This window comes from Eucalyptus grandis, chromosome 5 (assembly GCF_016545825.1).
Source record: "Eucalyptus grandis isolate ANBG69807.140 chromosome 5, ASM1654582v1, whole genome shotgun sequence".
NCBI classification, from domain to species: Eukaryota; Viridiplantae; Streptophyta; class Magnoliopsida; order Myrtales; family Myrtaceae; genus Eucalyptus; species Eucalyptus grandis.
In genome coordinates, this window is record NC_052616.1 from 59,630,639 (window position 1) to 59,644,568 (window position 13,930).

The 13,930-nt window shown below is 42.4% G+C and overlaps 1 protein-coding gene across 1 annotated transcript; it reads right to left on the bottom strand.

Moving 5' to 3' along the window:
- Positions 1-12,197: 12,197 nt before the first annotated feature.
- Positions 12,198-13,417, bottom strand: LOC104431476 (acyl-CoA--sterol O-acyltransferase 1-like). Its single transcript, XM_010044098.3, has 3 exons — positions 13,397-13,417; positions 12,582-12,969; positions 12,198-12,421 (listed from the first exon to the last, which is right to left on the bottom strand). The coding sequence occupies exons 1-3, from the start codon at positions 13,415-13,417 to the stop codon at positions 12,198-12,200; spliced, it is 633 nt and encodes a 210-aa protein (XP_010042400.3).
- Between the last annotated feature and the right edge of the window lie 513 nt (positions 13,418-13,930).

The following is a 13,930-nucleotide window of genomic DNA, read 5'->3' on the forward strand; positions in this document are numbered from 1 at the left end:
TATGCCTCCATGTTCCATTTTGGGTAAGCAATTTACATTCAGAAGCACCTAATTCTGGCTTAAAAGAATCAGGGGGTAAGTACACTAATGGTGCCATAAGTTGTGTACGGCGCTCACTTTGGTGCCAAAAGTTTCCGTCGGATCACTTAAGTGCCAAATCGGAGAAAAAACGCTCACTTTGGTGCCACCGGCGAAAGATTCCGGCCTCCAGCGAAAGATTCCGGCCAAAATGATTTTTTTAAATAAAAAAATCGATAGGCCTTTAAATGACGTCGTTTCGGTCCTCCTTAAGAAAACGATGTCGTTTTGCCGTCCTACGTGGATGGCTTCATGGAAACGACGCCATTTAGCTCACATGGGGAAAAATTAGGGTTTCCGCCGCTCGGCCACCGTCATTTGCCCGCCGTCGCTCGGCCACCGTCGCTGCTCGGCCACCGTCGCTGCTTAGCCACCGTCACTCAGCCACCATTGTAGTTGCTCGACCAGGTGAGCGAGGAGATTGTTGCAGGAAAAATCGAAGGCGAGGGCGGAGGAGGAGGAGGAAGAAGATGGGTCGAAGGGGTTGCTGGTGCGCTGCGCTTGCTGGTGTGCTGTCCGCTAGTGCTGCGTTGTTGGTACCGTGCCGGTGCCATTGCTGGTGTGGGTCTTCGAGGAAGAAGAAGACACGAAGACGAGCTTCCCTCTCTCTCAATTTGGGGATTAGGGTTTCAAAGTTGGGGGAAAGATGCCAAACGACGTCGTTTTGGTGTTTGGATGCTGACTCAGCTCTCCGACGAGCCACGTCGGCGTCAAAAATTAATTAAAAAAAAAAAAGGGCACGTCGGATTTTCGGCCAATTTTGTCGGAGTTGGCACCAAAGTGAGCATTTTTCAAATTTTTTGGCACTTAAGTGATCCGACAGAAACTTTTGGCACTAAAGTGAGCGCCGTACACAACTTATGACACAATTAGTGTACTTATCCCAAGAATCAGAGCTTGAACTCCAATATGTCAGCAAACAAGTACCGATGATCTTTCAAGAGAGACCAGAATTCATACAATCTAAAACTCTAGTTACTCTCATCAAAACCCACAGTAAAAGAACTCTGGTAAATTATTAAGCCTAGGCCACACAGCTGCACTTGTACGTGGACATGCATTTATTGCAATCGGATAGCTTTGGCTTCCCACCCTTGCAGTCACACCTCCTCGTGCATTTGGCTCGCGATGACCCGCCCCACAAGCACCGCTTTATGCGGCAGAGAACCGGCCCGCACGATGGGCAACCGCGGTTCAGCCGGTCCATGATGCAGTCCCGGCAGGCGCTGCCATCCGAAGAAAAAGCCATGGTCCGAGGAGGGACGGCCATCGATCACAGCACCCCCAGCATTATGAGCGGCTCGAGAGCCAGCTTAGACATCTTCTCCATCTCTTTACATACCCAATGTGATGTGCAGGATCCTCTCTTTGTTTGCCAATATAGGTCCGTTTGGTTCAGCTTTGAGAATGGGATTTGGGGCTCTAAAGTCATTTGCCAAATGCAAACTTGTTTGATTCGTTTTTTTAGGCAACTTTGGTAAGATGCAATTGCATCTCCAAAGGACTCCAAGGGCCTTTAGCCCAATGTAGTTCTAAAGGTGCTTTGGGAAGTTACATCTTAGTATGCAAGTCTTCAGTATTGTTTAACTTCTCCAAACCACCGCTGATCGGAGGCCGACGACCGCCGGCCAAGGGGTTGCGCGCATCGGCGATGGCCGCCTGAGGGTCGCCCGACCCCAACGACCATCGCCGGACCTCAGGCGACGCTTGGGTCGTGTGACCCAAGTGACTAATGGCCTGAGGTCACGCGACCTCAAGCGGCCATCACCTGGGGTTGCTCGACTCCAGTGACCAACCGAGGGCCAAATCCGGTTTGGCAACCAGATATGATGGTCCGGTGGCCGAGACTTAAAAATATATATATAAATTTTTTTTTTAATTTAATAAAAGTCATTTACAAATGCAAATTTTACCAAACGGTAATTTAGCCAAAGTTGTTTTCAATGCAAATTTTACCAAATGTTATTTACATTTCGAAAAACTTCCTTCATCCAAAAGTATTTGCATTTTTACAAATGCATTTTTCAAAAATCGAACCAAACGAGCCCATATAATAAGTCTCCTACTCTCGCTGTGGGCTTTGACTTGAGAGCATTGATCACTCGCTTCCATCTGCTACCATTAAATGTCTGTCCTCCTTCCTTGGTTTGCTCAAAGTTTTATCTCATCGGGTTCAGTAGCTCCGACACTTGTGCTGAGATGACTGAACCTTGATCTGTTCTCAGAAAATACTCGCTCTTCACTCGTCTTACAATGGATGCTCTGGGCAAACAAGGAGGCATTTACAGCTGGGCTCTTTCAAAGGAGAGATTGGTGCGTATTGCTGGCCTTGGCCCGTCCCACCTCGACGAGCTTCCATGAGCCCAAACAGTATGGATTAAGCGAATCGTGTCGTATTATATTCAATTTTTTTTTTTTTTGGGCAATTCACATTTTGACTCTCGTCATGCTATTACTAAGAATTCGATTATCATGATTGGCCTATCTAATTTGCTTGAGAAGCTTTCATTACATGTGAACGAGAACATGATCGTTATGTTCGGTTTATCTATCGAGTCATTCCATTGCCCATTTAATCCTTAAATTTGCCTACTTGTATGGGTCTAGGACGAAATCGATTACTGCGAGAAGATACAAATGCGCCGATGAGCGTGCCTGCCTGAGACTAGTGAAGATTGTTCTAATTTTCGAGGAGTGCCCGCAACACCTCTCTCATGATTGGCCTGCTATTCAGATCAACATCTATACATGAACGGGCTTGCTTTGCTATTGCTTTCACTTCATTCATGGTGATCCGATCTGCCGGAGGTGGAAGACGCACATCTAACAGATCTTCTAGCTCCATGCTTTGCTCTGATTGCAGGGAATTCAGAGATAAACCGAGCTCCCCTGGGTGTTTTCCTATTATCACTTTGAGTGCCAGGACACCGAACCTATAAACCTCGCACTTCTCAGTCAGGCTCATTGAGTGTGCGAGCTCTGGCATCAAGCAATGAGAAATCCATCATCAGAATAGCGATTGCGAATAGCTAGCTTCTTTTTCAAGTTTAGTTAATAACGTCTGATATGCATAGAGTAATATATAGTATTGAAGCTGTTTCAAGCACAGGATTACAGGCTCAATTTGTATGATCTCAAGGCATTTCCTGTATCAATCCAATGGGTGCCAAAGGGAACTTCTCTGGCGACGATGGCAAATGATGCATAAACTTGTAAAGCACAGTAAAAGAGGCACGAGGAGAGTTACCTGGAGCGACGTAACTGTATGTGCCTGCCATGGCCGTCCAATTGCTCAAGCCGGGCTTTAAAATCCTAGAGATGCCCAAATCAGAAAGAAAAGCTTCATACTGTGTTCAACAGGATGTTTCAGCTCGATATGTCTCGATGAATTATGGGCGGCATGCAATCATTGTGCATGTAACACAGGGCATGTGCTATGTCCCTCACGATCTCTGCTAACCTCCTCCAGTCGAGCCATGTTGCTGGATGGATGCTTGCTAGGCTTCCCCTCTCGATCAAATCGTACACGAGGAACTTATGAGGCCCGCTAGAGCAGAATCTGTAGAACTTGACAATGTTTCGATGTTGTATTGCTGTCAACAACCTGATCTCATTGATGAAGTTCTCTGTGATCTGCTCTATTTCATTGCCTTCCAAGGACCTAATCTTCTTTACGGCTAGGGCATGTCCAGTTGGAAGCAGAGCTCTGCAGACTCTTCCGCTTCCGCCCTCCCAGATGCAATACTTATCATCAAAACCCTCTGTCGCTTGGACGATGTCCTCATAGACGACTTTCCCATCATGATTTAGCACGGAGAAAACATTTCTGCTGTTCAGCCTGGCAATTCTCGCACTTACACATTTTCGTTCTTCAGCAGGATTGGATGGATTTTCCAAGCAATACTACAATCAGGAGTAAAACGACCGATGAAGAAACGCCTAGTATAATCCACAATTTGTGGCTTTTCTTGCGAACTGTGCTCTCCGATAATTGAGCATTGCATGGTTGGAGACCTCGGAGCGGGCCCCGCATGTTCTTGCCGATACGGAATGCAGTTGGGGCAGAGAGGGGGAAAACTTCACCATCTGGAATTGGACCTTCTAGTTGATTGTAGGAGAAATCGACCGATGTTAAACTGGTCATTCAGGCAAAGGAAGGAGGGATTTTGCCAGAGAGCTCGTTGTGAGAGAGATCTAGATGCTCCATGGCCAACTCTGCAATCTGTGGAGGTATATTGCCACCGAGGCGGTTATGACTCAAGTCCAGGGAACCTTGCAGTCCTAGGTTTCTGACCAGAGGCGATATAGACCCATTAAAAGTGTTAATCGCCAGGACCAGATTTCGCAGCCTCGAGCATTTCCAGAGTTGTTCCGGAATCGGGCCTCCCAGCTCGTTCGACGAGAGGTCAAGGTCCTCGAGACGTGACAGATGCCAGAGTTGAGGCAGAACTTGAGAGCCTATTCTCTCTTAAATTCAGCCGATAAAGAGAGGAGAAGTTTCCTAAGGGCATGCATGACAACATTTCTGTTTCTCTATTTATGTGTTTTTCTATTACCTAAAACAAGTTTGGAACATAAATCTGTTTGGTAATGCAATTTCATTTTTCTATTTTTAAAATAGAATTCTATTCCAAAAATAGATTTGCAGCAAAAATCAGAAATTAAAATTTTTAGCTTTTCTATTTCTTGAACAAAAATGAGAAATCAAAATTTTTCTTATTGTTCACTCTCATCATTGCTTGTCACCCACTCGCCGCCCATGGGATGCTGGACTCTCGCCGCCGGTTGCCAGCCACCTGCCATCGACCCTAGCCACCAACCATCAATTGCCAGCCACCGAAGGTCGGCTGTCGGCCACCAATCTCCGGCCGCCCGTTGCCAACCACCAGTCGCTAGATGCCGGACACCCATAGGTCGTTAGTCACTCATTGCCAATCATTGGATGCTAGAGGCTCACCACTAACCACTGGATGTTTGCTGCTGATTGTCCGCCACTCGCCACCGGCCGTCAGATGTCGGCCACTTGCCGTCGAACTCCAGCCACTAGCCACTTGCCACCAGCCTCCAGTCGCCGGACTCCTAATGTCGAATGTTAGACATCAAACTCTGGACTTCGGCCGCTCGTCACTAGACTTCGAACTTCAGCCGCCCATTGCCGATCACTGGACTTTGACGCTGGACATTGGACTCCAAACTTTGGCCGCTCGCTGTCGATCACCGGACGCCGGTCGTTGCCGCTCTTAGAAATAGAAATTTTATTTTGTTATCAAGCGAATTTTTATTTCAGAAATAGAAATTTTGAATCGTTATCAAACGCATGTCTTTGCTTAGAAACTCGTCCATGGAATAGAAATTGATTTATATTCTTGGAATTTTGTCATACACGCCCTAAATGTCTCAGTATCAATTGGTAATATGGTTAGACAACAAATTGAGCACGCCCATGACACTTAATTTGCCGAGCTGGGATAAGTACACTAGAAGCGTGAAAATTTATGTATGTCGCTCATTTTAGTGTTAAAAGTTTTCGCTAGTTCATTAAGTGCTAAATCGAAGAAAAAACAATCACTTAAATGCTGATAATAAGAAATTCTGACCAAATTGATTATATGTCCTTTATAATTAAATTTTTAATATGACTTGGTAAATTTTTTAAAAATTCTAATCCACGTGACATTTTCACAGGGCATGCTTGACACTAAAGTGATTGCTTTTTCACAATGACCGGCACTAAAGTGATCACTTTAAACAAAATTTGGCACTCAAATGATCACTTTAAATAAAATTTGGCACCCAAATGATCATTATTTATAACTTTTAGGCGATGTCATTTAAGGGGTTATATGCTAACTTGGCATGCCAGCGAGCCATATAGAATTGAGAAATTAATAAAATATAGTCACATCGGATTTTCGACGACTGAGCTTAGAGTGATTGTTTTTTTTTTTAAGTGGTACTTAGGTGATATGAAAAAAAAATCTTTTGGCACTAAAGTGAGCATTGTACACAACCTTTGACTTTTTTAGTGTATTTATCCTTGCAGAGCTCATTCAGAATCATGTCGCCAATCTCATTTCTGATAACTTTCAAAAGTGTCGGCTTTAGGCATGATCCCCAGTTCGGGGAGAGGACCTCCCCTCAACTTATTGTAGCTCAAGTCCAAAAAATTGAGGTTCGGTTAAATGCTGAGGTCTCGATCTAGATAACCCGAAAGGAAGTTGCTCTCGAGATAGACTCACACAGGAGTCGTGCAGTTCCTCAGGCTTCCAGGCATTGGACCTGCAAAGCTGTTGAAGGTGGCCATGAATACTATGAAAGGAGACTCTTGACGGAATTGTGGCAAGGGACCAAAGAGATTGTTTACGCTGTGATGAAGCTGAAAGTGCTAGTACGAACACAAATGAGCCACCAGATTTCTGGTAGATGTTCAGAATCTGTTATACGATAGAACAAACTTCTGAAATAACGTCCATTCTCCCACGCTAATAGCCTTCTAGCTGGATTCCGCTGTGTGATCAACAACAAATTATAACTTTGAGTGCAAACACTCAATGGTAGATCACGCTTGTCGCGACCTAATTTTTTCGCGGGTTCACCACCTAAAACTAGGTTAATGGATTACTAAGTCTTTAAGCCTAGCTCGGATTCTCCCAAGCCCATATCAATTCGCGACTTAAGTTTGAATTTCTGAACATGCAAATTGATTTTTATCAGAAGTCGCCACTAATCTATTTTTGGTGGGTCGATTAGAAACCCAAGTAAAGTAACGGGAGATTTACTTTAGTCCTACGAACCAGAGATTTATGAGTTCGGGAACTCTTAGTGCCCTTTCGGTACCTTTTTATTTCATTTTAAAAAAAAATGTTTGGCAATTGAATTGATTTTAATTTAACTTCCTAACATGTGAGGTAATTATACATGTGCGCATACCACCAATTTAACACTCAAGAAAGCAATTAAATATTGCAAAACATACCTAGGAGCAACAAAAGCATCTGCGTTGTTAAATCAGAATTCACATCAGCAGCCATAGATATGATTTCTAATTAACATGCAATTTCAATTTTTTGTTTTCACTTTATTTAATGAAAATCATGACTTATGCAATGCATGTTAATAATCTAATATGACATGGCAGCATGACCTAAACTATATGACATGAAGAAATGCAATAATTAAATGAAATCTAAATGACCTAATTTTAATGACATGTAATGCGATGCAATGACATACAAAATTATTTAAACTAAGATGACATGCCGCATATAATCTAGCACGCGAGTTATATGTCATGCGACATTTATTAAATGAATTAGTCTAATGACGAGGAAGTTCTAATAAAATGAACCTAATAAAAACTAAATGACGTGCATTTGATATTTCTATTTAAAAATGCAAAAAATGATCTAGCTAGATTAAAATTCTATCTAATTTAAACTAAGGATTAAGTCACATTAAATCCTGATTTAAACTAAGATATTATCTTAATCTAACATGTAATTGATCTAATATATAATGACGTGCGGAGCATGCCCTAATTCTACATGACATATGCATGATATTTTTTATCTTTTATTTTTTATTTAAAATTCAAAATTTAAAATTGCCACGTAATTAAACATGTAACTAAAATCCTAAATGAATGCATTTTTTTATATTTTTCAAATTGAAATCCCTATCCTAGATATGCATGATAACAAAAATATTTCAAAAACAAACTGAATCCTAATTCAAATATTTTTTAGATTTTTTAGTGGTTTTCAAAAAAACAAGCAATTATCAACTAATCATTAAATCTAAACAATCAAGATATTCAATCACATGAATGATTAAAATAATCGAAAAATAACATGTTGTCTCACAGGTCAAATTAACGATTATCCTAACCCTAATTATCACGACAAGGAGTTCAAAATAACTAAAATCTGATCCGAATTCTTACGGATCAAATTAATAATTACATTGATCAAGACTTAAAACACTATCAACAAACCCCAAAAGTTAATATAATTAAAAAATGATCCAACATCTTACGAATCAAATTAATAATTACAATAATTTTAGGGAAGACCCTGTGGATAATGCCTACAAAATTCATGAAATAAAGATCACTCCTAAACTTAAAAGAAATAAATAAAATAAAGTAAATAGAAAAAGAAAATAAAACTACCTAATTTCCCTTTCCTTTTCTTTTTTTGTTTTTCTTTTCCTGCTTTCTTCACCCACGGTTGAGCAGCTTCGGTGGATCACCGGAGGTTGGGTCGTCGGCGTTCAGAGCTCCGGCGAAGACCAGCAACGGACTGATCGGCGGTGCTGGCGGAAGACTCCGAGTGCGGGTGTCGCGATGGAAGGCAGGCCCAGCTGGTCACGGGTCAGGCGAGACAGGAGCGGCACGGGCGAAGGAGACAGCCGGCGTCGGAGTTTTGGCGCGGACTGGGCGGCAGCAGCAACAGGGAGGCGCGGCGTCGGTGACCGGCGAACAGCGGGGTAGCGGGTCGCAGCGATGTTGTCCCACGGGTGCGTAGTGGCTCGGCGTTCAGTTCCGGCGTCGTGGGTCAGCAATCAGAGCAACAACGGCGACTGGGCAGAGGTGCTGGTGCGGTGGAAGCTGGCGTCGCGGTGCCGGTGCAACGCACGGCCGGCGCGTCGGGGTCTCCGCGAGTTGCAGCGGCGGCAGGTGAGGAGTGGCTCCGGTGTCACGAACCAGCGCGGATCGGAGATGAGGCGGAGCACGCGGATTGGCGAGGCAGCAGCGGAAACCCGGCTAAGCGCCGGCGACGGGGCCGGCGTGGGTGCTCGCGGACGGAGGCCGGGAGGGGGCGACACCGCGGGCAGTCTGAGATGCGGTCGCTGGACGCCGGGCGCGGCGGTGCTCACAGCTGCGGAGGCGCGACGGGTCGGACGGCGAAAGAGTCCGAGCGGCTTGCGGTTTGATGGCGTCGGCGCAGCGCAGGCGCGGGTGAAGAGAAGCCGGCGGGACAGAGGATGGGGCAGCGAATGTGTGGGGAAGATGATGAACAGTAGGAGTCAAATCACCTTTTTACTTTTACCTTTTCCCCTCTCTCTCTCTTTCTCTCTCTCTCTCACTCTCCTGCTGACCTTTTTTTGTTTTCTTTTTTTTCGACCCAAGAGAAGCCGTGAACCCCCTCTACGGTTTGCTCTCTTTTATAGGCCAAGACAAAATGCAATCCTTTTGTGAATATTTCATCTGACGAAAAGATTGTCTATAACCTCCTAATCACAAAAATCCTTAGCTCAAAAATATTCTCCCCCGATTTCATCATCTATTGATAAAAAATAAGATTACAATGCAATTTTTTTAATTTTTCAAAAATCATAATATCGCATCAAATCTTAATTTTTCGCAAGATAATCAATTAAAAATAACGACGGGGCTTGGGTTAATTTTATCCTTTCATGGGCCTAGCCCGGCCTATTAATTTAAAATTCAAAAACACCAATTCGACTCATCCGCCACCGGTCCAATAAATAAAATGCAAAATTAGCTATGCAATTAAATTTTTTTTCAGGGATAAAATTAACCCATAATTTTTTATGCAATAAATGACCAAATAGATCGCCAAAATTTAGGTGTCAACAACGCTATCTCACTAAGTCACTCTTTTGGTATTTTTCTCACGATCACAAATGTTTAAGCTCACCAAAGATAAGTGTATGATCGAAGTTCACTCAAACTTTGGAATTATAAATTATATGCTCCGTTTCTCACTTGATCATCGGTCCTTAATCTCCTTAAATACTCCTCCACTTCCAAACTAGCTGTTAGATAGTATTTAGAGGATCATCTTCTAATCTACCTATTGGACAGATCTGTATCAAGAAGATTTAGTAGCCATTGAGTGACAAAAGTAGAATCACAAATTGATTCTGATTGCCTATACAAACAGAATCTTGGTTTCCATAAGTAAAGCTTCTTCGTTTAGAAAGTTCTTGTCTTCAAAATCTAATTATTAATCAATTAGATTGAGTCAATTAAATCTGTCTTGACGTAGAATACAAACCAGATCACTAACTGTTATATGTTTGGGGCTTATGTTATGTTCTGTCAAGTTGTCTTGTTCTGGACATGCTTCATTCTAAACCTTGTCACGTTATGGACTTGTGTCGTTCTGGATGTAAAGTTTGAGGGTGTTCTGTCGAAAGTAAAGTCTGAGTGTCTTCCGTCTGAGCTAAAGTTTAAGTATCTTCCGTCTGAAATAAACTTTACAATCTATATGTAAGTCTGAACATATTCTTCTTATGAACATATTTAAGGCGCGAATGATAACCATTCCGGCTAGAAATTGATTTCTGGAAAAGAAATAGATTTTTCTATTTCTATTTCTAGATGAGTTTCTAAACAAAAATACCCGTTTGATAACAACACAAAATTTCTACTCTAAAAATAGAAATCCGTTTGATAACGACACAAATTTTCTCCATTTTGGATGGCGGTAATCGGCGAACGGCGGCAGTGGCGGCGGCAGACAGCAGACGAAATGGCCGATGGCCGGCGACTGGTGGACAGCGGCGACAACCATCGACAAATGGTGGTCGGCGGCGATGGATGGACAACAGGTTCGTAGTAAGGACGAACAATGAAATGAATTTTTATTTCTCATTTCTGTTCCAAAAATAGAAAAGTAGAAAATTTTTACTTCGATTTCTATTTCAAACCTATTTTCGGAACAAAAATCTTTTTAGAAATAGAAAAATGAAGTAATTTTAACAAATGGATTTTCATTCCAAAAACAAGTCTGGAATAGAAAAATTGTTTTTGGAACAAAAATTATGGTTTGTCATGCACCCCCTTAGCCTTAAGGTCTGGACACAATCTGAATAAGTTCAGCTCCAGCATAGAGTCTGTCTTCTGGTTCTTCCAAGTGTAGACTTCAATAATATCCTTTACATGTTCTATCATCTGCATAGTCTATTACTCAACTATTAAACACATTAGTAGCCTTTTGGATCTCTCCATTATAAAGTTATTGAATCTCCCCAACATGGGATTTGAATGGGCCTTATATTCACATATTCTCCATCAACATAATGGCCGAAGCTTTTAGGTTAGACATATTAAAATGATATCATATCCAAAGGTCTTGAATTCAAATATTTCTAGACTCTTATTTGCCTATTTTATTATATATTTCCACATTTTAGTTTTAGACTCTTGATTCATCGACACCATAAAAAAATTTGGTTTACAATCCAAAAATTCGGGAGAAAAATGCCCCTACCATTGTCGTGGAAAGCCACATGTGCTCATGGCTCAACAAACCGAGCCAGCAAATATTTGGTCTGCTGGTGAGATTGAGGGTAATTTGAGACAAAGACGTTGACTTTAAGAGTTGATTTAGGACAATGTCTATTACAGGGACTCTTAAAGAAAAAAAAAAAAAAAAAAAAAAAAACTCTACTTTAGAAGCTACTTGAAATTGTCCCAATGGTTGTGGAAGAAAGTGCTTATAATTTAACAAAAATAAATAAATAAATAAATAAATAAATAAATAAATACCCGCCAGCTGATGATGTATTCAAATATTTACTTACCCAATTACTGCGGGCTTTCTCTTTAAATTCCTAATATCTAGCAATACCTTTTACTTTTCTCCTTAACGAAATAGCTTATGAAACTTATTTAGAACGCATTCCTATGTAAGTGAATTAGAAACGACTGTAGTTTTGGAAATCGGATTGAATTGAAGAAAACTAAAGTTCATGAGCGGAATCAAATATCGACTATGTTGAAGTTCACATCGTTTGACAATGGGTTGTTCTTTATATGTAGTCTTCTTCTATCATCTATCAGTATTAATTTTTAGGCTCGACTTTTAAACATAGTATCAGAGTCAATACTATCCCTTCACTTATCAATTCAAGAGGATGATTAATCTGTGCATAATGATAAGCGACCACTCACTATGGTAAGTGAGATAAATCTCAATAAGCTCCAAAGCCTTTTTCACAAACTCAATAACAGCAATGGTCTCTCTCCCCGCCTTCGCCACCGTGTCGTACCATAGTAAGGGCAGCACAAACAGCCAGAAGCCTGTCGCCACCACGAACCCCATAGTCAACAACCTTGATACCTCTGCCAGCAATTGCCATCTCGTGCCTCACAGCGCCTTCTTCCCTATGACCTCTGTTGCCACGGCAACCCCATGGAGGAGGAAGAACCACATGACCACCCATGTGGGCTCCTTCCTCCCTATATAGTAGAAGATTAGCTCGTGCATGAGGATAGATACTGTGAAAGTGGCGAGCACGGGGGGTAGAGGAGCCCACTGCCTTCCCACGAGGCGGCTTGAGGCCAACCGGATGGCTTCATACACCAGAAGTCCTGCAATGATGTAATGAGGTACGGTAATCGAACTGCGGCTCCACCGACACGCCAATGAACCGGGTAGCTGATGCATTGACCACCGCCATAGCCACCTCGAGCACAATATACAAGTGGACGGAGTACGCCAACATCATGACCTACTCGTGCACACAGTCACTCCACTGGTAGAGCGGAAAGAGCAAAACCAACAATAGACATTTTGCGACATAGTTTGCCAGTGACTTCAGGGCCCCACCGCCGCCGCCATTCTCGGTGGCCGCACTTTCCACGGAAGGGCTGATCTTGATCGAAAGTGACACAATCGTGACGAAGAGTGGAAAAGAGAGGGGTGATGATGTCGGCGGCGGCACTAAAGGGCCTTTGCGATAAGCGAGGAGGAGGAGCTTGAAGATGGAAAGCCAGGCAACGAAGAAGGAGGTGAGACCGGCAAGGGTGAGTGTGAGATGGAGCGGGAGGAGGAGGAAGAGGAGGATCATCGGGAGGAAGAACAAGAGCCTCTTCAGTCCAACGGGGACGAGGACGGAGATGTAGCAATAAGAGTTTTTCTAATTTAGACCATTAATTGATATTACAATTTATCATTTTATGAGATTGATCTAATAAAATGAGATATAAGATTTCATAATAAATCTAATACCGGGCTGACTAATGTAGACTAAGTTGAGCCAAGAAAATGATGAGAGGGCCTAATTGAAAACTTTATAAATGGTGCTCAGGTTTTTTTTTTAACCCGACACATAATTATCCTTAAATAAGGAGCGCTTATTGAATACTAGTGAACATTAAAGGTGATGGGCAGTCTTATTGAGCTAGTAATATAGAGGGGAACAAAGGAGAAGCTCTTGAGTTTGGATTATCGTTATTTCGCATAAAAAATGATGGATTCCAAATCTGATGCATAAATTTCTTTACTGATTATACATGTGTTCTTAATTCTAGTTATGAATATCTTGAAATGTTTTCACAACTCACATGTGGTACTAGAGCAACCATAGCCTAGAACTCAAATGTACAGATTTGGCCCCTTTTTTTTCGTGACTTTTCATGCAATAAAAATTAATTTTGATCACATAAATGGAACGAGCTCATTGAGATGAACGCTTAGAGTGGTCACACACCACCAAGGAAGTGGCACATGCTCACACGTGCCACCACATGCTGCGATGGTGTCAGCGCATGCTATAGTGTCGACATGTGGTGATCATGCGCTCCCACGCACACTCATCAAAGCAAGCGTGTGCTCCACATGCCAGGGCTGATATCATGCTGACATCACCAACCTGCGCAAGATGTGGTTAAATCGAAGGCTACCCATTGAATGGTTAAGACCCGGACCATGCAAATGTTAGATCTGCTCACTCGACTAATTCAAGACTGAACGTGAATGATGAACCAGAAGACAGACTTTATGCTGAAGTTGAACCCAAACCTTAAAACTAAATCTGTTTAGAAGCAGATGTTCAGACCCGAGTTTGTAAAAGTCTACGACTCATATTGGACATCCAT